The sequence below is a fragment of the Mya arenaria genome, chromosome 2 (genome assembly GCF_026914265.1).
Source record: "Mya arenaria isolate MELC-2E11 chromosome 2, ASM2691426v1".
Taxonomy (NCBI): Eukaryota; Metazoa; Mollusca; class Bivalvia; order Myida; family Myidae; genus Mya; species Mya arenaria.
The window spans coordinates 16,346,741-16,368,119 of NC_069123.1; the positions used below are offsets into that span (position 1 = coordinate 16,346,741).

At 36.3% G+C, this 21,379-nt stretch overlaps 1 protein-coding gene across 1 annotated transcript; it reads left to right on the top strand.

Annotated features, from left to right (window-relative positions):
• The first annotated feature begins 5,833 nt into the window (after positions 1 to 5,833).
• LOC128243020 (toll-like receptor 4) lies at positions 5,834 to 11,045 on the top strand. Its single transcript, XM_052960488.1, has one exon. The coding sequence runs from the start codon at positions 5,848 to 5,850 to the stop codon at positions 8,146 to 8,148; it is 2,301 nt and encodes a 766-aa protein (XP_052816448.1). The 5' UTR covers positions 5,834 to 5,847; the 3' UTR covers positions 8,149 to 11,045.
• Positions 11,046 to 21,379: the final 10,334 nt, after the last annotated feature.

Consider the following 21,379-nt stretch of genomic DNA (forward strand, 5'->3'; position numbering starts at 1 on the left):
GCTGGCAGAGCACCTATTACAGAGTGTGGTAAATGAACGTTAAGGGTGACCTTGATACCACTATTCATGGAGGACGGTCTTGTAGTGGTGGAGATAGAATACGAGGTGCTACTTGGTTATGGCGTTTAGGTTAGCAATGACGGGGCCCGGCTTATCTGTAGCTAAGGAAAATACAGTATTGTACATATCGAGCTTCTTATCGAAAGGTCATCTACAAGTGATGAAGTAAGTGGTAGATGCCGGGGACATTTGTTTGGCAGTGCAATCGAAAGCTGTAGATGATGTTCCTGTTGAGAGAACAGAAGGGACGACTTGGATGATGTAGTAAAATACATTGTGGAAGTCACATATTCGTTCCAAGCCCTTTTGGTGGCCTCTGCCCTCGTCGACATCAACGGTTCTATGACATGCAAGGTAAAGTGCTCAACCCGTGTCTTACTGCGACAAGACTTCCGCAGGGTAAAAAGAGAGGAGAAGCAGAGCGGCTGGAGCGCGTGGTTAGCGTATTGACTCCTAAAGAAAATGCGGGTCCGGAGCAAACTAGCAATGGCACAGCTTTAAAGAGTGTAACGCCGAGGGAAACTGCGCTTACCTGTACAAGGCTAATAAAAGCAGCAATTGTTTGAAAGCGCCAAATGTGAGCGTAAATGGGTTAGCGGTAGATATGACAATCGGGAAACGAAGTGTTAATTGGGCTGGTACTTTCAATTTCATCGCGGAAGGACCACTTGGAGTCACAAAATGACACACGAAAGGGCGACATGGCATGGGAATGCAAATGAATCATGTGTACATCGCGCCCAGAAGCGGCAGACGGAGGCAGTGTTCATGGACCGTAACTACGACGGAAAGCATGCGGTAGAAGGAAGGTCACACCTTGATGTGGCAGTTTGAACAAGCAGAATATAGGCAGTGGACCGTCCGTCATCAAGACCATTTGGTACCACTATTACATGAAGTAGTCAGATCGAGAAATCCGACAAGCGGAGCACAGGGAACACACATTTAAACTGATACATATTGACTGGCAGTGGGACACCACATATGTCTGCACATGAGAAGTTTAATGGAGCGTGTCCTAATAGTAAAGACGGAGGAACTTGTGTGCCCCGGAACATACGGACTTGGTTGTATATGTTAGTCAAACAGTCTTACCTTCAGTATTTACCTGAAAATTATAAATATTGACATCTTATTTGAAAGTGATTAAATCGTATACTTAGCCTATTCCATTTAGAGCATGTTGATATATAGATTTTAAAATATATCATAACGTTAACTGACTTTAATTTGCCTTTGTCAAACGTGCCCTTCAGATAGACTTTACCCCATCAGGTAATTGCAAGCATATAGTGAACCTTTTTTTCAATAGAATCATGCAATAAAATCTTAGCCGATGAAATATAGCTTCCTTCGATATGTTTGTGTTAAAATGATTTCATTTCCCTCACTGCTGGTGCGAGATTATATGAATGTATTGCAATATTCATCGGGGTTTTCTCTGTACTCGCATGATGTCATCATTTTCTTATTTCGCGTAACTACCAGTGTTTAAGAGGTCAAGAGAAATCAGGAATGTATGTTCAGAGCTTTTTTTTGCATCAGTAGCGTTCTTTTTAAAGGTTGCCATTAATTTCTTAAAAGCTCATTTTTGTGGCGGTCACATGACAGCCACTCGATTTATTGGCACTGACATCATTTGGTTGGCATCACCAACGAGTGATGTCGTTGTTCATGGAAGTAGCGTTTTGTCAACCTAAGGTTGCTGTGCGAGTATAAATGCGCCAAGATTTTCGTTGGCAGTTCGTTGAGGCGGATATGTTAGTTACCTACATGCTTTTGAACATGTTTAATGTAAAGTTTCTTATGTTAAGAGTTCATGCATGTGATGTCATTTTGGTTACCTTGCATAATGTTTAAATAAAAAAAGTAAAATGACAAAAACTTGTCTTTTATAAAACAATACTTCAACATGTATGCAAACAGAACGATCACTCTTACAATATGCAATATGTCGATGACACTTTACCAACATGGCAGTCTTCACGACTTGATGTTTTACGTCACCAAGAATTCGCGAACGCTGTCATTCTCTAAAAGTTATTAATCCGAAATATCGTTATTCCAAACTTTTTATCTTGGTCCCGACGACTTCGGAAATACGGTGTTAAATGTATAGCATTTATCGAACCTACATCTATTGAAGATAACAAGGGCAGTTAACAATATTTAGCAAGTAGAGTGACTTGTGTGTGTGTGTGTGTGTGTGTGTGTGTGTGTGTTATCTCGCTTTGATTGCCATGCCAGGACAATATCAAAATCGCGTTATACTGCATAAAATAACATCGCAAGATTCATGATTAGCACTAGCGGATTTAGAGGGGGGGCGCATCCGGCGCGCGCCCCCTCTAAAATCGTCAAAGTTTACTTTTTATGTCAATTTAGGAGATAAAAAATAATAAAATACGCCCATAATGCATCATTTCCAACTACAAATTGTTAATTTTTCTTGATTGCTTAACCCCCAATCCATATGCAAACAGTTTATGCCATACACTTTCGGTTCAGAGGGAGGGGTGCATGTCAAAAGGTTGCGCCCCTAAGCTACGCCCCCTCTAACGTTGATTCCTGGATCAACCCCTGATTAGTAGAACAAATAATAAAACTGTAACTATTAAACGTTTGTTTTCAATACTGAGTTGGAAATGGAACAGACTACAAAATTGTCTAGGTATGATCAGAGTCGATTTGATCATATGAGAGCTTAAGTGAACCTGTTAGCATAGCTCACACTTAGTGTAAACTACACATACAGTCGAACCCCGTTGGCTCGAACTCCCAGGGACCGGCTAAAAATACATCGAGTCTTGGAAAATTCGAGCCAAGCGGGAATTTTTTCCTTCAGTATAAATAAAACAGTCCTTTAAATCAACCTCGATCCAACAAGGATTTTGAGCAAAGCGAGTTCGAGCCAACGGGGTTCGACTGTATTATGAAAGCTTATACATATATATATAGCTGTGTCAAGTACATTGTATAACTGCGCGAAACTAGGGTAAGCCTCCTTCAATATGTTTACTTTAACCATTATATATTTTACAACGATTGTGAAGGAAGCTAGGATAGCTTTTACTAAGTCACTCTCGTTGGCACGAGAGTGTGGTCTTGCGTTATGGGGGAAACCGGATTACCCGGAGAAAACCCACTTGTCCGGCTTGGTGACCACTAGCCAAAGTCACATGCGCCCAGGCCGAGAATCGAACCCGAGTCGCCTTGGTGAGAAGCGAGTGCGCTACTACTGCTAACTACTGCGCTAACCGGACGACTTCAATATGTTTAGCATTTTATATGAGCACCTCATTGCGAATGCTAGTTTAAACAATAGATACGCTGTGGAAGAAAAATATTAATTTACTCAAATAGCATTTTTGTTGAACCTACATTTTACCGGAAAACAAATGAAATCTAAAAAGTGTTGTAGAAAGTATGTGATCGCTTATTAGTATTCATATCAGCATATATAATCTGTTTACACAATGGCTTCCATTTATTTAAACGGGTGGCTATATAAAGTGGTATTTTCTTTTAAATCGTAAGGTAGAGTCTTTGAAATACATGACGTAAATATACACATGCTTTCCGAAAATACAGAAACAGACATTGTAGTTCTAGTTTCTCGCCGTTAGCAGTAAAATACGTACATAAAGCTATTTTTGTATTTCATTCATTGTTTAAACATCCATCTTAAGGTTAACCTTTACACTGTCCAAAATATGATTGCATGTGTATCGATATATCTATGTAATTATATGTATCAGATTAAATGTATATTTTCGGCAGTTTTCGGCTGCTTCACGTTGAATATCCGCAAATGGCCAAATAAGGCAGACGATGAAAATAAAGTTAATTTTGTGTACGAGTCTTATATCAAGCAGAAGCCTTGTGCATTGTTGGGTAAAAATGGACTTGATATGAGGAAGATAATGTGATACATACATGTTTTTAATTTATGAAAGATGTTGCTTCGAACAAAGAGTATAGTACAATAAACTTCCGTAGCATAATGCCTCACAATTCTAAACTCGACAGTATACCAAATAATTGGCACTAATTTTCCTCATGTTTTGTTCTTTAACAAAACGCAGAAAATAACCTGTAAATTGTATATGATACCTCCCTCATAAATGCGTTAACTGTAGCTTGTTAGGCAGATAGTGTTTTGTTGGAGAGCTTTTAAAACTTTGGTATTCATGTAAGCAGTAATACATTAATATATTGGATGAATAATGAAAGATGTTCGTGTTTCGGAGTGATTTACACCAATGCAAATATATACATATATATATATATATATATATATACTTATACCATCATTGGACAGGTAGTTGAAAAGGTCAATAAAGAACTTTCGAAAGAAAAATCCTTCGCATTTTTGTAACTTAATCGTGTAATATTTAATTGACTGTTAATCAAATTATCATAGCAATTGCTAGTACTGCAATTGAGATATTGGGCGTTTTCAAATGTAGGAAGATAAGTTTGGATTTGACATACGCGTGACGCTTGTGAAAGCAATGCAAATATCGGGATTTATTTAAAAACGTAAGGCATTAAACCTTAAATGGTAGTTTTCGTAAACTTCCACGTAGAAGTTTTAAATGATCGTCGATATATGGTTTAAAAATAAATAACTTAAAATTTAGGTTTCAAAGGAAATCGGAATACGTTTACATTCGAACTTAGTGAAATCTGTTTTATAAGTTTACTTTCATTTTAATCACACCTTCCAGTGTCTCTAGTGTCCTTGCCTACTGATAACTGTTGTGGCAATCAATAGAAATATAATTGGCGCACAAATTATAGCCTTTAACCTGTACAAAAAAATGCGCTTCTTATATTTTGGATGTCGCTTGATCTACTGACCACCGGTTACTAGTAAAATGCGCTTCCAACTGAGCTAACTTGTCAACGTCGGCCTGAATCTCATGTACTTTACTATTTCATGCCAATTAAATCTAATGGATCAAATGAAACTTAATAAACAAGATTTTAACATGTTTCACAAAGAGACGAATATTCCCCCTTAATGTGCCTACCTGCGGATTTAACAGCGGACATATACCAGATTTACTGCACTGCATCTGCAGGACAGGTATGTTAATAATCATGATATCACTTTTTAAAATATAGAAAATAAATATAGTTTGTTTCTTTTTAATTTGAGATAAATTGCAAATAAGATTGTCTGTATGAGTTTCCATTTTTCTTGATAATATTTTGACCAAAACATATCCAGACATACGATGATTTTGGAGAAGAAAGCTTCGACAAATGCTTATAACAATTTAACATATGGCATGTTAACATTATATTTCAGATTTAGGACCAATCATGACGTCAACAATTTTCACATCGGTAGCTGTTTTGTTCATTTTACAATTATCGCAAAATGTTGGCGGCAAATATGTTCCATGTCCTCCATGCTCATGCATTGAAAATGAAGCAGGTGATCTGCTTGTGAATTGTTCTGATAAAAACATCACCGCAATCCCGAGCTTTGATCACATAAGAAAGAATTCAATCATTAGTCTGAATATGTCAGTGAATGTTCTCGAGGACTTGACGAGGAGTACTGTATCGCCTTTCCTGGAATTTAACCGATTAAAATCACTGGATTTATTTAACACTGGTCTAGGCGAATTCAACTACAGTGTATTGACTACTGAAACATTCAAAGGCTTGTCAAATTTGACTCATCTAAACCTATCTAGAAACAGTCGGTCCCCATTTACTGGTGATACAGATGAAAATATATTTTCTCCTTTGATATAATTGCAAAGCCTACTCATGTATCAAACGACCGGGACTTTCAATGAAGGGAAGGGGTATGCGGAAAAGGCAATAGCCAGACTGACAAACCTAGAAGAATTATGGCTTGACGGTCTTCCTAATGCTACATTTGGGGAGGTGTTTCGAAACCTGACCAGCCTCAAAACACTCAAAATATCAGGGGTGAAAGTCGACCCATCATGGATATTGAATGAGTTTTGTTGTATCGGTATTATTAGAAAGAACTCTCTAACTAATCTCATCAATGTGAAGAGACTGACTATCTCTAAATGTGGATTGAAAACGATTCATCCCGATGCCTTTTCGAGCTTTACATCCAGACTGGAACTGTTGGATTTTTCATACCATACCGAACTCGGTATAAGTAATATTACAACCAGTCTTAAAAGCTTGAAAATTGGGTTGGATGAGCTCATTACTGACAATGTGGAAAATGCGGATTCCCTTGGCTGCGACATTCAACTATCAGACGAAATGGCGAGAAATGTGGCTCACTTGAATCTAAAGCATTTATCAATGCGACGGAACAAAATCAAAGCTGTAAACGAAAAAGTGTTTGAAATACTACCATCTATTGAAAGTGCAGATTTAACTTTTAACAAATTTGACCTGGGGTATTACATATTCTTCGTGCATAAATTAAATTTTTTGAAACGCCTTGATATATCATTCAATTTTTTCGATTGGAATTTGAACTTTTGGAACCACATAGTTGGAGAAGCACATGCATTTGGTGACAACGAGAAGACCAAATACAAACAGTACATACATGACATGTTCTTCCGTACCGAGAGAAGAATAACGAGAGGTTTGGACCCCGTTCATAAGACTCACAATGTACTCAACAAAAGAGATCGTTGCCCAAAAACTTCATATCACATTCCACCGGCTGCATTTACCGGGTTTTTACCACCAGAAATGGAAGAAATAGACATAAGTTTTAGCAAATTCGCATTACCCCTCTATGAGTTTAATGTTCACAAGAACAACAGTCTTAAAACTGTCAGGGCGGCAGGGTGCATGTTATACTGTTGGGAAGGACCTATTCATGGCATGGAAGTCATTGAAAATATCGACTTGAGCTTCAACTTTTGTGATCATGTAGAAGCTGATTTCTTTTCGGAATTTAAAACCGTAAAGAACTTGAATTTATCAAATAATTTCATTTCCCGCTCAATTGCATTGAAACCTCAGCTTTTTGAATACAATCATGAACTAGAAGTACTTGACCTTTCAAACAATAGGATATCTCTTATCGAACCCGATTTGTTTAAAAATCAAAGAAAATTGAAGTATTTGAGTGTTTGCAACAATAACATGATGGCTTTTAACTTGAATATCTCCCATCTAACACGACTTAAGTACTTAGGCCTCAGTGGAAATCACTTTCTAACATTATCAGAGACCTTGTGGAAAAATTATCTTCCTCATATCATTAACCAACGTGAAAACGGACAACTAATAATAGATCTTAGAGATAACCCGATTGAGTGTAAGTGTGAAAATCTAGACTTTCTGAAATGGATTCATTCTAATATGGAAAACGGTTCAAAATTGTATGTGCGTGTGTCGTCTTGTATTTATAAAGGCATGCACAATGTTAACATTTCTGAGAAAACCCAGTTGAACACTCAGATAGAATATCTCGAAAAGGTTTGCGCATCATACACACACCTCATAATTATTCTGAGTGTGGTTATTGCTATTGCTGTGAATATTATTGTTGCTGGAATAGTACATAGATACAGATGGAGAATTCGATATTGGTTCTATGTTAGCTCGAATAAATCGGGAGCGAAAAACGGTTATACTTCGCTTGATCAACGCAATCCGTTCATGTTCGGATACAAGTATCATGTTTACGTCGCATCGTCTGAAGAAGACAAGGAGTTTGTAATTGAAGATCTGGCCCCAAAACTTCGCGAAAAGGGCTGCAAACTGTTTCTGCAAGTCGATGATATCCTTCCTGGGCAGAGCGCGTGTAATGTGATCGGAAACGCACTTCACGTCAGTCGAACGCTGCTTTGTGTAGTCTCAAGAAATAGCTGTCTGAGAACAGACGAGTGGAAGGTCCTGGTTCACATGGCACACGAAGAAATGCACCAACGGGACAAACGAATGTGCTTGACCATGGTTTTTGATACACACAATTGGTCTCTTTCCTTGCCAAGGTCATTAAACGAACTGTGCGCGTCGGAGGTGATCGACTATCCTGAGAATGAAGACGACCAACCGGCATTATGGAATGACGTGAAGGCAAAGCTTGATGAGATTGACAACACACCCGTGTTCATGTAAAGATAACATTTTTTGGATGAGTATTACTTCTCATGTGTATCTAAAGCAATCACTTACGTTGTAAATATTGGTCTGCTGTTAAAAAGTTTTACTTGCTTGGTCAAATGTAGCCAAAATGTATACTGTCTAGCCAAATAGATTTAAAAGTGCAAAGTTAAAATATCAGGTGAACAACGTATCCAAGTTTTATACAATAAACTGCTGATAAATGGCCGTTTTTCATTCCATTTCGCTATTTAAAATGTGTTTGCTTTGTTTTCGATATAAACGCCAATAGGTAAATGAAATAAAAATTGAAAATAAATGAATAAAAGTGATTTATAAGTAATTTAATATTACACTATGAATGAAACATTTTTGTACGTCGGTGTGACAAGATAAAAAGTATGTCGTTAATTTGTTCATGCTAATAACGGCTGTACCCATTTTTTCCTTGATGCTTGCTTATGAACTAATGTATGCATTAATGTGTAAAGAGCGGTGTATTCAAATGTCCATATTATCATAGAGTGTTGTAGAGGGGTCTTGACTGCACAAATCCCATACATGCGTTGTCCAGATTATGAATGGTACATGTATAGCAACAATTTTCAGATCCTTATGAGCCTTTGAATGTATCTAAAATAGCAAATAGTCTAGCTTTAGTTGTATAGGGAAAGATGGGTAAATTGAACATTTCCAAAATAATAATCAGTTCGATTAAAGTTTTAAGTTTAAGCTTAGGTTCCTTTTAATTGTATTGAATTGTTCCGTCACGAAATACAGTAGTATACGCATCAATCTTTACCGCATGTAAGATTAATGTTATTGGCTCCTGTTAATTGATGCGTTTATAATGCACAGGGAAAGTATTTCCCTTTTGTCAGTATTTTTTGTCCAAGCACAAATTATTTTATAAAGACTATATGAATAGGGTTTGGAAAGATATATATGAAGGACAGAAGTTTGGTACATACCATATGGGGGAAATTTTGCCATTCAGGTAATGATCAGAATCGTTTGGAGTCTTGAACGAATTTATGAAAAGTTTCAACTATTTTGGAGTTGTTCTTGTTGTTTAGGGTTGGATCGCCATTGAGAATGAAAGCACTGTTCATTTCAGTAAAAATATACATATTGCGAATGAAAATTTGTCGTATAAAAAGGGCTATGCATAAAAAGTGAGTACTCTTAATTTCAACTTCACCACAACCGCAAAGAGGAGAGTTCATAATGTTTTTACAATAAAGGTGATAGCTAAGACCACTGCAACTAGTACGCAGTCGAGAGTGAAGTACTTCCAATCGGCGGTTTCCGTAAAATAGCTAAGCAGGCAAACTGACAATCGACTACGAGAGAATACTGTAAGGATGTAATAAAATAAAAAATCATTCCATGAACGTATAGTTGAAGGGAAGAATTAAAGAGGAAAAGTAAGAATCAGTGTGTGACATAACTCTTATCTAGTTACATATATGTATTCTGTTATAATTGATTTGCATTGTAACATGTATTATGGGCTGGAGGCCTTTTATTGAATACAATTTCGTTCGTTAAAAAATAGACCACGTTTAGTTGTGGGTTTATAACTGAGAGCTAAACATGTCAAATTTGTATCCAATGCATCAAAAACTAAGCTTAAGTGAGACTCTTATTCAAAATCAATACATACACATGTATAACAAACATCAATTTTGACTGATAAACCTTTAACTTCTTACTAAATAATGCATTTATGAAAAATATTAATTGCTGATAACAAGATTGTAACCGTGTATTTGATAGCAGAAAGCGCAAAAAATAAATGATTTGTGAATACTAAAATATTTACTGTGGGCTACTATAGTTCCACACGGTAGAAATATGCTAATTTCTTTCAAATTAAACTCGGTATTGTAATATGTTGTACCCCCTTTATATTTTAACAATTGTCCGGATATCCGAATTTACTTACAGTTACATTCTGTTGTCTTGTCGCTGTTTTGCCATTTCTTTTATGATTATTCCATAAGTCTTGTAGTAAATGAATATGTTGATAATTACAATTTCAATTCAGATATAAATTCCATAAGTATATCTTGAATCTTGAATCGAAGCTGTATAATCCGTTTATAAATTTGAAGTACACACGACTGTCACAAATATGTCCGCCATTTTAACTGTTGTGTTACAGCGCAGTATTATTTATTAGATATTTATTCATTGGAGTAAACTTTTCCTGTATGAATTGTAAAAATTGTTTTAAGCATAATTTTGTTATTGATGTTTTATATAAATGTGCTCATGTTACAGATTACAATTACAATGCTGCAAGCGCACTATTTGGGTCGATTGTTGCTATGACACTATTGCGCGGATGAATGATAATTTTATTTCTGCAGCACTAAGATATTTGTTTAATTATAATAAGTTTGTTTAATTAAGTGTTCGAATAAGATGCAATTTGTCATTCTCGATCGATTGATGTATATATTATTATGATTGTCTTGCAAGACTTTTCATATTTACTTGTTTTATTGTACTCGAGCCTTGGCACCTTCTTCTCACCTGCAAATGTGAGCTGCAGCCCTGCAGACCAATCAAAAGCCTTGCAGCATTGTTGCAGCATCTTGCGGGTATATAAGAAGTGTCAAGTTCGAGCTTGGGACGGTTGACATTTCTGAAACTTGAACTATTTTCAACATCTTGAAAACAAACATGCGAGGTATATTCTTTTGAAACGTAATATAATTAAATTAACGCGCATTTTTAAAGTAAATGAACCTCTCATATTATTTTAACTAATTTAAGAATAAATAATAATTATAATTACATTGAACTTAACTTTATTAACTTATTGATCAACTCGTCAACTGTCCACCGAACATGTCCGCCATTGTAAGTATTGACTTAGCTTTGTTGAATTGAAATTAACTTGAATAAATAACGTTTAATTGAGAAACGGACTTGCGTTTTCGAATATTCATCACTGATCATTATTAAACTACATATACCTTACCTCACCAGGCACTAGGCCTGGTGTAAGCAGGGATTCACCACTGATATACTTAATTTGGCTCACCGGGTAAAATACTTGGTGTAAGCAGTGATCCACCACATATCTTCGACAGTTAATCATAAAACTTTAAACGTATGAGACGGATGTTACAGTATCCTTCATAAGAACCACTGTTTTCGACATTTATTCATCCTTTTTCGAATATTAAAACACAATTATTAATTGTTATAAATATTATTTGGGAGTAAGAGTGCATCTTTAAAATCGATTCAAACGCGATCAGAAGCATTTGATGGGAATATCAAATGAACATTCATTCAAATAAGCTTCTATATAGGAAAAGATTATTTAATGGTTGCTTTTGATTTTTTCCGACGAAATGGAATGCTTTGGGAACCATTTTTAGATGGTTTAGGAAATGTGTATACTTCCAAAAACAGACAGAGCTCAATAATTATTTGAGAACGCATAAAGTGCATGGAAGTCGATATGTTGTGTTGTCTTGACAAGCCAGTGTTAGTGTCAATACTTATTTTTGCCCAAGAAATGTTAATCTTCCTTCTCCTTTCAAATATGCCATTAGTGGACATTGTTTACAGTGAATATATCCTCTGTCCTCTGTATTGCTGGGGAGGTCCACATACAGGATTTAAAAAGAAAACTTACATTAAACATGTGTTTAGGTGCATCCCTGTTTGACCCTTTCCCAACTTGAAAGACTTGACTTATCTTATGCTATTTAAATTCAGTTGCATGGAGAGCGTATGTTTATTAAAAATAAGAAATTTGAATATTTGAATTTCATATTAAACCATCTAGAGTTTCTCCCGCGTTAACAGACTGTACTGAACGTATAAGATGTGTCGTGTTATCTATTCGCAAGTTTTGAAAATGGTATATAACATATTCAAGAATTTATAACTTTACTTTTACTTTAAAAGCAGTTGTCGACAGTGTCATAATAAATGCAGTCGTCCATTGCTAGACAGGGGCCTGTAAAGTTGAACTTACATAGAATACAGTCAATGTTTATAAAATGCGATAAGGTTGATTTCTTGAAATAGGTTTATGAGCACAGTTATTTTTGATCAAGTTTCTGAGTGTTACCATTCGAAGTGATTCTTTGAGCACAACATCACTGATCCCGTAAAGGCTCTCTTAAAAGAAGAAAACGAAGAAATACTACACCTCAAAAATATTCAGAAAAGAAAAGAAAACCGTTATGTTTCATTTAAAGGTATAATTCTAGGATCACCGGTGGGCCTTGCGATTATGATAAACGTGGTCACCAGCTAGGTGTTCAGGTATACTAAATTGTTGGATGATACGTTACTTGGACAACTTTGGATTTGTAGCAGAACAGGTCCTGATTTCTGGAAACTTCTTAAGCCTTACATATTTAAGAAGTTTATTTTGTTTAGCAAGATTTCTTACTTTGACCTGATTTCAATACATAAAACTGAGTTGTTCGTGATGATCAGACAGATAAATTAACAATAACAGAAACCTTTCCGAATTGACAAAAAGTTTGTTCTTTTAACAAAGGGAGGCTATTTCACAATCAAAATACTAGATCAATAACAGCAACCTTACAAACTCAAGTGTAAAAACTGTGCCATACGCCCTCAGCTGGTAACAGTGTCCCAAACACCCTCTGCTTGGGACATTGTCACATAAATATTCAGCTTGTAATACTGTCCATACTTCAGCTCATAGCACCACCCATTCACCCTCACCTCATAACAGCTCATAACATAACCCCTCCGCATTTACTCTACATCGTCAGTTGGTAAAGCGGTACATACACCCTCAGTTTGTAATAGTATCCCATACACCCTCAGTTTGTAATAGTATCCCATACACCCTCAGTTTGTAATAGTGTCCCATACACCCTCAGTTTGTAACAGTGTCCCATACACCCTCAGTTTGTAATAGTGTCCCATACACCCTCAGTTTGTAATAGTATCCCATACACCCTCAGTTTGTAATAGTGTCCCATACACCCTCAGTTTGTAATAGTATCCCATACACCCTCAGTTTGTAATAGTATCCCATACACCCGAAGCTCGTAACAATATTTCATACATTGTCAGTCCATAACAGTGGTGTCCAATGCACCCTCAGATTGTAACAGTGTCCTATACAACCCCAGTTTGTACAGTGTCCCATACACCCTCAGCTCGAAACAATTTCCCATACACCCTCAGCTCGAAACCGTGCCCCATACACCGTAAGTTCGTAACATTTTCCTATACACCCTCAGTTGATTTACCTAATAGACGGAGAGACTGGACACGTACTGTTGTTTCATACATAGCGACCAAACCCCGTGTGCGTCTGGTCAGACGACAGAGGATATATTTACTGTAAACATCGTCCACTAATGGCATATTTGAAAGGAGGGGTGAGTGGAAGTTTCGATTGGCGGTAAGGTCACGTGGTGCATATTGGTGACGGTTTCTGACCGTTAGGGGCGACGTCGTGTTCCAAATGATCGGAAACCCTGGGTGACCATAAACCGAACCGCAAATTGATCTCAATCCGGTAGATTGTGGTCAGTAGTGAACCTGCCTCGAAATTTTGCACACATTTCCCTTTTAAACCTGTTTGATGTACATGTATTGTATATTTTGGCATACTCAATCTATATATAGCCTTGGTAATTTAGATGGTCTTTAATGTTGAATACTTTGTACAGTTTTGCCTATTCAAGCCATTGCCTTACGATGCAAGTATTGTACAGGTCGACGTACACACTCTTTTGCCCGTGGAACTTTAGAGTCTCATTCAACTGTTAAATGTATTGAACTTTCCAGCGCATTCATTGCCTCGGATTTTACGATGCTCTCTAAAACTGTAATATGTACATAATGCATGAACATTATTTTTAATAGTCTCATTAGGACCGGCGTTGTAGCGCGAGGCGTTGTGGCTCGTTGTCTATCCAATTCTACTTGATTACATACTCTGCACTTTAATGACACGAACATCGTCTCAATACTTTAATAAGACGATGATAACGGCGTACAGTGCCCTTGCACGTGTGAGTTCACCTCATGGACTAGTAAAAATAATTTGAAATATGATGTCGCATAGGCTTTAAATACCTGTATTTGATTATCCACAGAGTCCAAGACTGTTACGTCAAAATTACATCGGATTCCGACGTCAGAGGAGGTTAAAGCTGTACTCTCACAGATATACCATTTTTGCAACATTTTTATTTTTTTTCTTGGAAAGAACAACATTTTGCGTAAATATCTGCAAACCAATGATATATAATTGCTGACAAAAAATAAGATCGTAGATTTTCATATTTCTGTTCGAAAATTAATGTTTTATGCCCTAAACGGTTTAAGAAAAATGCATAAAACATCAATTTTTGACCTTAAATATAAAAATCTGCGATCTAGTTTTTGTCAGCAGTCTTATATAGCTGGTTTCCATGGATTTTCGCAAAAATGGGATAGATATTGGGATGATTGACTGTAACATATAAAATATACTACCTACCATAAAGAAGCATTACGTTTTAGAAGTACTTTTATATTGTATTAATACTCGTGATTCTTACAATGGAGCTGTGCAAACATGCTGTCGATTCAAGATCAACAATTGTCTTTTTCAGGATGAAACAAAAAGGACAGTTGTTTTGAATTGACATCAATATTTTCATTTAACATATGTTACGTTAAACTAATTAAAATATGTAAATGTCATTCAAGCTATTCTATGCGTGATGTATGTGTGTATATATCATGTCACTTCTTGCTTGTATTTTAATTCGAGAAAATCTTAAATGACTAGTGATATTATGGAATAATATATCACGCCCATCGTGCCCCTACTGGTTTTGGTTCGAGGCGATTTGTTCTAGGGACTTTTTGTGACGGGGCCATGTACTAACTTTAGGCAAACAATTGATACGCGTGATGAAAACATTTACTGATTGCATATCGATTAATTACAGGCCTTTATCATATCGACAGATATATAAGAATTAGCTGGTGTCGGCGGAAGATTAATTACTATATTTTTAAAAACTGAGGCGAAACGAACAATAATGTAACTGTTTTATTCAGATAAGTATTATCAGTCAAGCTTAGAAAATATTTCTTAAAATGTTACTTTTTACTCAAAAACTAGTCTCCATGTTCGTCTTCCATGTACTGGGCATCTATTTCTTCCCAACACTTACAACATTTTCTCGTACAGCACCGCTCCCCTGTGCTAGTCTTCCGGCACAACAGGTACTTCAACAGGTCCACTCGCAGCGACACGCCAATCTCAAATGGATCTCCTCGCCGCTCAATAGGTCGTATATTCAGTTTCCTGCTGCGGGGGACATCAAGTTTCAGCTGGGTATACTCCCGCCAAAGTTGCTTCAACGATAGCTTGGTTCTCACTTGGCTCTTTTTGCTTTCACATTGTCGAGTTTTCTTGGCTGCCTTGAACTCCTTCCATAGCTGTTCGATTGAAAATTTGAGTTTCCACTTTTGGCCGAAAGAATATGACTTTGCGTTACGTTTCGGTTTTGTGCGAACGACATCTTTGCCCATGTTTGATTTCCTACTTCGCTTCTTTTTAGTCACGACAGCAGTGCTACGTTTTCGTTTACGTTCAAGTGCTGACTTGGGTGTTGAACGTGGCTTTGTGTTAGCTGGCCGAGTACTTCCCTTCCGTCTGCCGAACGTCTCCCCAGATCTGCCTTTCTGTGTGACCTTTCTTTGTTTTGATTGTTTCTGACAACCATCGCCCTGGCCCTTAATGGAAGGGAATTTTCGTTTTGGCGGGCAAGAGTTGTTTCCAATACCAGAATCCTTTGAATTCCTTTTGAGTCCAGATTTCTTCGATATAACACCAAGCGTTCTCTTCTTTTTGATTGCCAAAGTAATACCCGGATCGGACTTGCTCTTTCGCACGCATTGCTTCTTCGGTGATCTTTTAGAGGATGTGAGTGTTCCTATGTTGTTGTTATTCCTGTCAAGAACCATCTCGTCATGATCGCCAATTTCTTTCTCACCTTCACCTTCTCCATTTGTGTCTATATTGTCACCGGATACAAAAGATATTTCCGGAGCAGATGTACACATGACGCATTCGCGGTCAGACTGATCCCCGTCTGAGCATAACTTCTTTTTATAAACAGGACATGGGCTTAAGCGCCGTTTACTTTCTTTGCATTTTTGTTCACTTATGTCGTCTGTTAATTCAAATCGCACGCGCTTGAGTTTACTTTTCCGGTTGCATTTTGAGGCACCCCCGCTACCCAGGGTTTTATTTGAAGGCAGCTCTAGCGTATTGAGCTGACTAGCCAGGTTAACAAGATCTGAAAAAGAGGACACGTGTTTCTTAGTATTGACCATTAAATTGACAAGTGAACATTTATCTTTGCCATTTACCATAAAAATGACTGTATACTTCTTATAGAAATTAGGAAATGTGTAGCAAGACCAAAACATGCATGTGTAGTCCGGTCCTACTAGGATATCGCCGGGCAAACGGAACACCTCGGCCAGTATCCAACAGGAATTAACAGGTCTATCTCGAAGCTTGTCGGAGATGGCCGAGTTGTTACGATTGATCGCCGGGTTGATGGCATTTTGGAGTGCGCATAGATCGAGCGTTTATTGGTATTTTAATTCCAAATACGTAAGGCCTAAAAAAAATAATTGTTTGGTTAGAGTAACATCCTTTTCAAAAATAGGTAGGGTAGGTAGGCTTTTTTAAGGCTTTTTATTAGAATGTAATTTTCATCATTGGAAAAGGTGTTAAAGTTATCTTCTGTATGCATTTAAGGTTTTAAACTACCTATTGAAAAGCATTTTTTTATTTATTTTTTTTATTTATTTTTTTTTTTTTTTCAAATCGACTATAAAAACGGTAGGGTCGGCGCCTATTTCGTAGGTAGGGTCGGGTTACCCGAACCAAATGTATTTTTTTTGTAGGCCTAATTAAGAAAATAATGTGCGACCCGGGCCTACAGTGTCGCATACGTGGGGTTATTCCAGTGATGAGATAGTATTCCAACAGAAACTCAGCTAAGCGTACTAGGCTGAATGATTTTGCATGAATGCATCGGTTTAGTGGACCCCGCAGTTACATTGAGTGAGAACAGTAGATGTACTGTGTGATGGTAATAAAGCAATGATAAAGAATTTATCTCCCTCTTTCATACAAGGCGGGGGTATACGGGTTAGTAAGTAGAAAACAAATGTCACTTAAGCCTCGAACAAATTTTGTGTTTTATATTCTAAATATTTACCAAACTGTAATAAAATGTGACATTAAAATCCTGTAGTTTCAGAGGGGTTTCTCTAAACTGTGTATATATAAATCACATTTGTACGAAACACACGAAATGCCTATACAAACGAGGTGTATTTAAGTGTTTACCTTTGCTTTCAATCGAGGCAGCCAAAACTACATCGTTTCAATGTAGATCGAGAAACTAGCTAAATAAATAAGGGGTCGGGGCTGGACTCACCGATCTCTGATGGTAGATTGTGACTGGTAGATGTGGAGGACGCGCTGTGCCGTCTGAGGACTCGGGCTGTCGGCCTCACACCCGGGCTAGGGACCGGCATACAGGACTTCTCCGCAGGATTGCTCATACAACTGAAACACAGTCGATTTTACAGCACAATGCACATGATGCGCGACATAACGTCATATTAAAGTGTTGCATATATTAAATGGGTCGTTTAATCATTTTAATGTTTTGTTTTCCTTTTTTATGATATCAAAGATCTTTCAAATATAAGCCGGTCTTTATACAGTTATCAGTGTCGCAAAAATTAGAATGTTAATGTCAATATTTAATAAAAACAATATACATGTACGTAAAATTGCAGATTAATTTATAGACGGGTCTCTTCAATCAGTGAATCTGCAGCTCGTCTTCAACCAATCGTGTAAAGCTTTTACAAGATAATCACAAACGGATGCCAACGCTCGTCGATTTGAGGGGCCTTCTTGGCTTTTGATTTTGTTTTATTAAAAAACTCGTGTTGTGTTTATGTGGAAAATGGGCATACTAAACATTCAGTGTGTGTATAACACCTGATAAATTACGTCATACATGCTACGTCGGAGGGCATCATTTTGCTTAAAATGAAGACTTAAAACAAAGATAACTTTTCTCTTACTAAACCATTTAAAATTTAACAAAGGGCAGTCTATGCCGCTTAAAGAGCCCCGCCTTAGTTTTTTACCGGAGTTTGATAAGGTGATTAGTTCCGTCAAACACTTCGACAAACCTGTTTCCAAAATAATGTTTTGACAGTGCTCCTTCAGACGGTCGTTTTGTGAAAAGGTTTGTCGAAGTGTTTGACGGAACTAATCACTCAATCAAACTCTGGTAAAAGATTGAAGGCGGGACTCCGTTAGCGGCATTTAAAATGGGGAAGAAATAGTGAAGTTATCTTTGTTTCAAGTCTTCATTCGAAGCAAAATGTTGCCTTCCGACGTAGCATTTATGACGCAATTTGTCACGTGGTATATACAAACTGACATTTAAAGACAGAAGAAGCATTTTTGAACAAATGAACGATAGACACACACATATATAAATGGTAACATTGTATCAAAAATCTGTCAAATTAACCTGTTAACAATACATGCAGTTGTCAATGGATTTGGTGTACTATAATTACAGTTATGAAAATTATTTGCATAGTACAGTAGTGTTCGAAATTATAGTTGGCAGTGTTTTTTTTTACAAATATGCTCTACATTTATTTTGGTTGCTGATCCGTAGCCAACCGTAATTGATTTTTTATCAGGTGAATCGATAGATTGAAACCGCTAGAGGCTGGGTCAGTACATTAAATATAATTTAAAACACTGAGCTTGTTAATGGTTGTGAGCATGCGTTTACCAAAGGCGACACACCAGGCTCATTTAGTTTGGTAAGTGCATATACTAATAACCTTTGACCACTATGTAGAATACTTAGTTAGAAAATCCGAAAATCTCACGTTTTACACGTTTTTGTAATCATGTTAATACAATTTTGAATAATGCCTTACACTTACAAATGCGCGTGCTAGCGGTCTGATTGTTCAGAACTTTGTTAAAGCTAACACCGTTGTTAACTTTGTCGTTGTTAACTTTATCGTTGTTAACTTTATCGTTGTTAACTTTATCGTTGTTAACTTTGTCGTTGTTAACTTTATCGTTGTTAACTTTATCGTTGTTAACTTTCAAATCGTTATTGTCCTGGCCCCAATTTCTCGAAACTTCTTAAGCTTAACAGGCTTAAGTAGCTTATTTCAATTAGCCAAAATACATACAAAAATAGATTTTGATAAATGAAAAATAGTTCATTGTGACAATCATACAGATTATTCCTATATAATTTCTAGCAACTTTTGAAGAAGTAAATATAACGCTTTTTACAGAATAAAAAATGTGAGCTTAGCTTAATCCTGTTATAAGGGACTTAAGAAGTTTCGAGAAATTGGGGCCTGGAAGTTAAATGGATACACATGTGATCTGCTGTATTTCTAACTACACTTGAGTTTCACCTTTAAAGGTAGAGAACGATGTCATCAATCATGCTTTTAACTTTAACAAAGTTCTAAAATTGAGCATAACAGATGATAATAATAAATATGCTTAACAGTGTCTTAGATTCGCAGATTGCGTGAATCAAGGTGCATTCATCAAAACTCATGTCACGAATACGTGACAAAAAGAGCATGAAAATATATAGCAGATATATATTGCATTGCAAAGATAATACATACTGAACATAAAAATAAACAAGTACTCAATCAATGTATAAAAAATCAAAACCATAGTATGTGTTACATTTAGATAATTACATGTTTATATATTTATTACTATGCAGGCTGAATGCAATGGTAATAGAGTCTGCGAAAGTGGGAACCAATCAAAGACCAAAATATATCATGTTGAACTTTGTTATTAATTGTACTCGTACTGTATGATACATGAAGGCTTTGACAAAAACCTTGCTGTTTTTCTTCCAAAATGAACCCAAATGCATTATTTACTGCTTCTTATTTTCTATGGTGTAAAAATCAATTAAAGACGCAACGGGCTAACAAAAATACTAAACATGTAAGATTTGATAATATTTTCTCATACCGTTTTTCTAATTTGAAGCCATATAATGAAACAGTTTTCTAAACGTTGTCTGTTCGATTGTTGATGACATTACTTAGTAACGTCATGGCAACGTTGACGCCATTTCAGCAACGTCACAAGTTAATTATTACGTCACTTTTGGCCATAGCTTTTTGTTCACGATGTTAAGACATCAAACCCCACATTCACGTTTAGTCACATTATTAATTTTAAAAATGTGGTCCGGGCTCCATGCCACGACTGGTAAATATATATATTTGTTTATCCTGTGATCTTTGCACTAGCCCAATTATGCTTTATCGTACATGCATTAAGGTCGGGTGAAATAGGTAGAGGGATTTTAAATTTGTTTGGTGAAAATATTTACCATGATAAACATATTGAAGTTTTATGTTCAATGTTAGAATAGAGTACGAAATCATTGTACCCTTGGTCCCGATATTCACTTTAAATCAATATGTCGGAAACAAACATAGCACATTTCTAACAACTATTAATCTTTTCCATGTGTACATGTGTAATCAATGGAAAAGTTATCCTTTATTACCTTACCATGCAGGTAGCAATTAACTTGATTATATGTAGCTTTCAACCGCAGCTGAGTTTGAAATAGTAATAACGTAGTTCTCTAAAATAGAAGTGGCTAGAGATAGTATTAACTATTCATGCAAAACAAAATACAATATATCGTTATTCTTTTTTGTATTTTTAGACATAATAGGGCCATCTTATATAAACGAGTGTACGACAAAATCACGTCCTAAAAATTTCACTTGCACAATCCAATAAAGAGACCTAGAGAGAAAGTTTGCATAAATTGACCCATAAAGCTCGTAAATTTGTAATAACAACTCAGAAATATGACTTGGTAAAATCGATTATACGATACGATCGTTGATAAAATGATCTCTTTTTTTTAAAATTAATATTGTAATAGAATCAATTTTTAACGAAAATCAAATATCACATACGCTCATGTACACAATTGTTATAATAATGTGGGGCTAGTTTATACCCTTAGAATTATTTGGAAAGTTAAAAAAAAAAATAGTAACGTTAATTCATAATTTCAAATTATCTCATTTCGGTTAGAGTTTTTTTACTAAAATTATGAGATTTTACACTGTACGGGAAATAGTG

Excerpts from the sequence above, each read along its gene's own strand:
- LOC128243020 (XM_052960488.1), top strand. The coding sequence starts at position 5,848 with ATGTATCAAACGACCGGGACTTTCAATGAAGGGAAGGGGTATGCGGAA.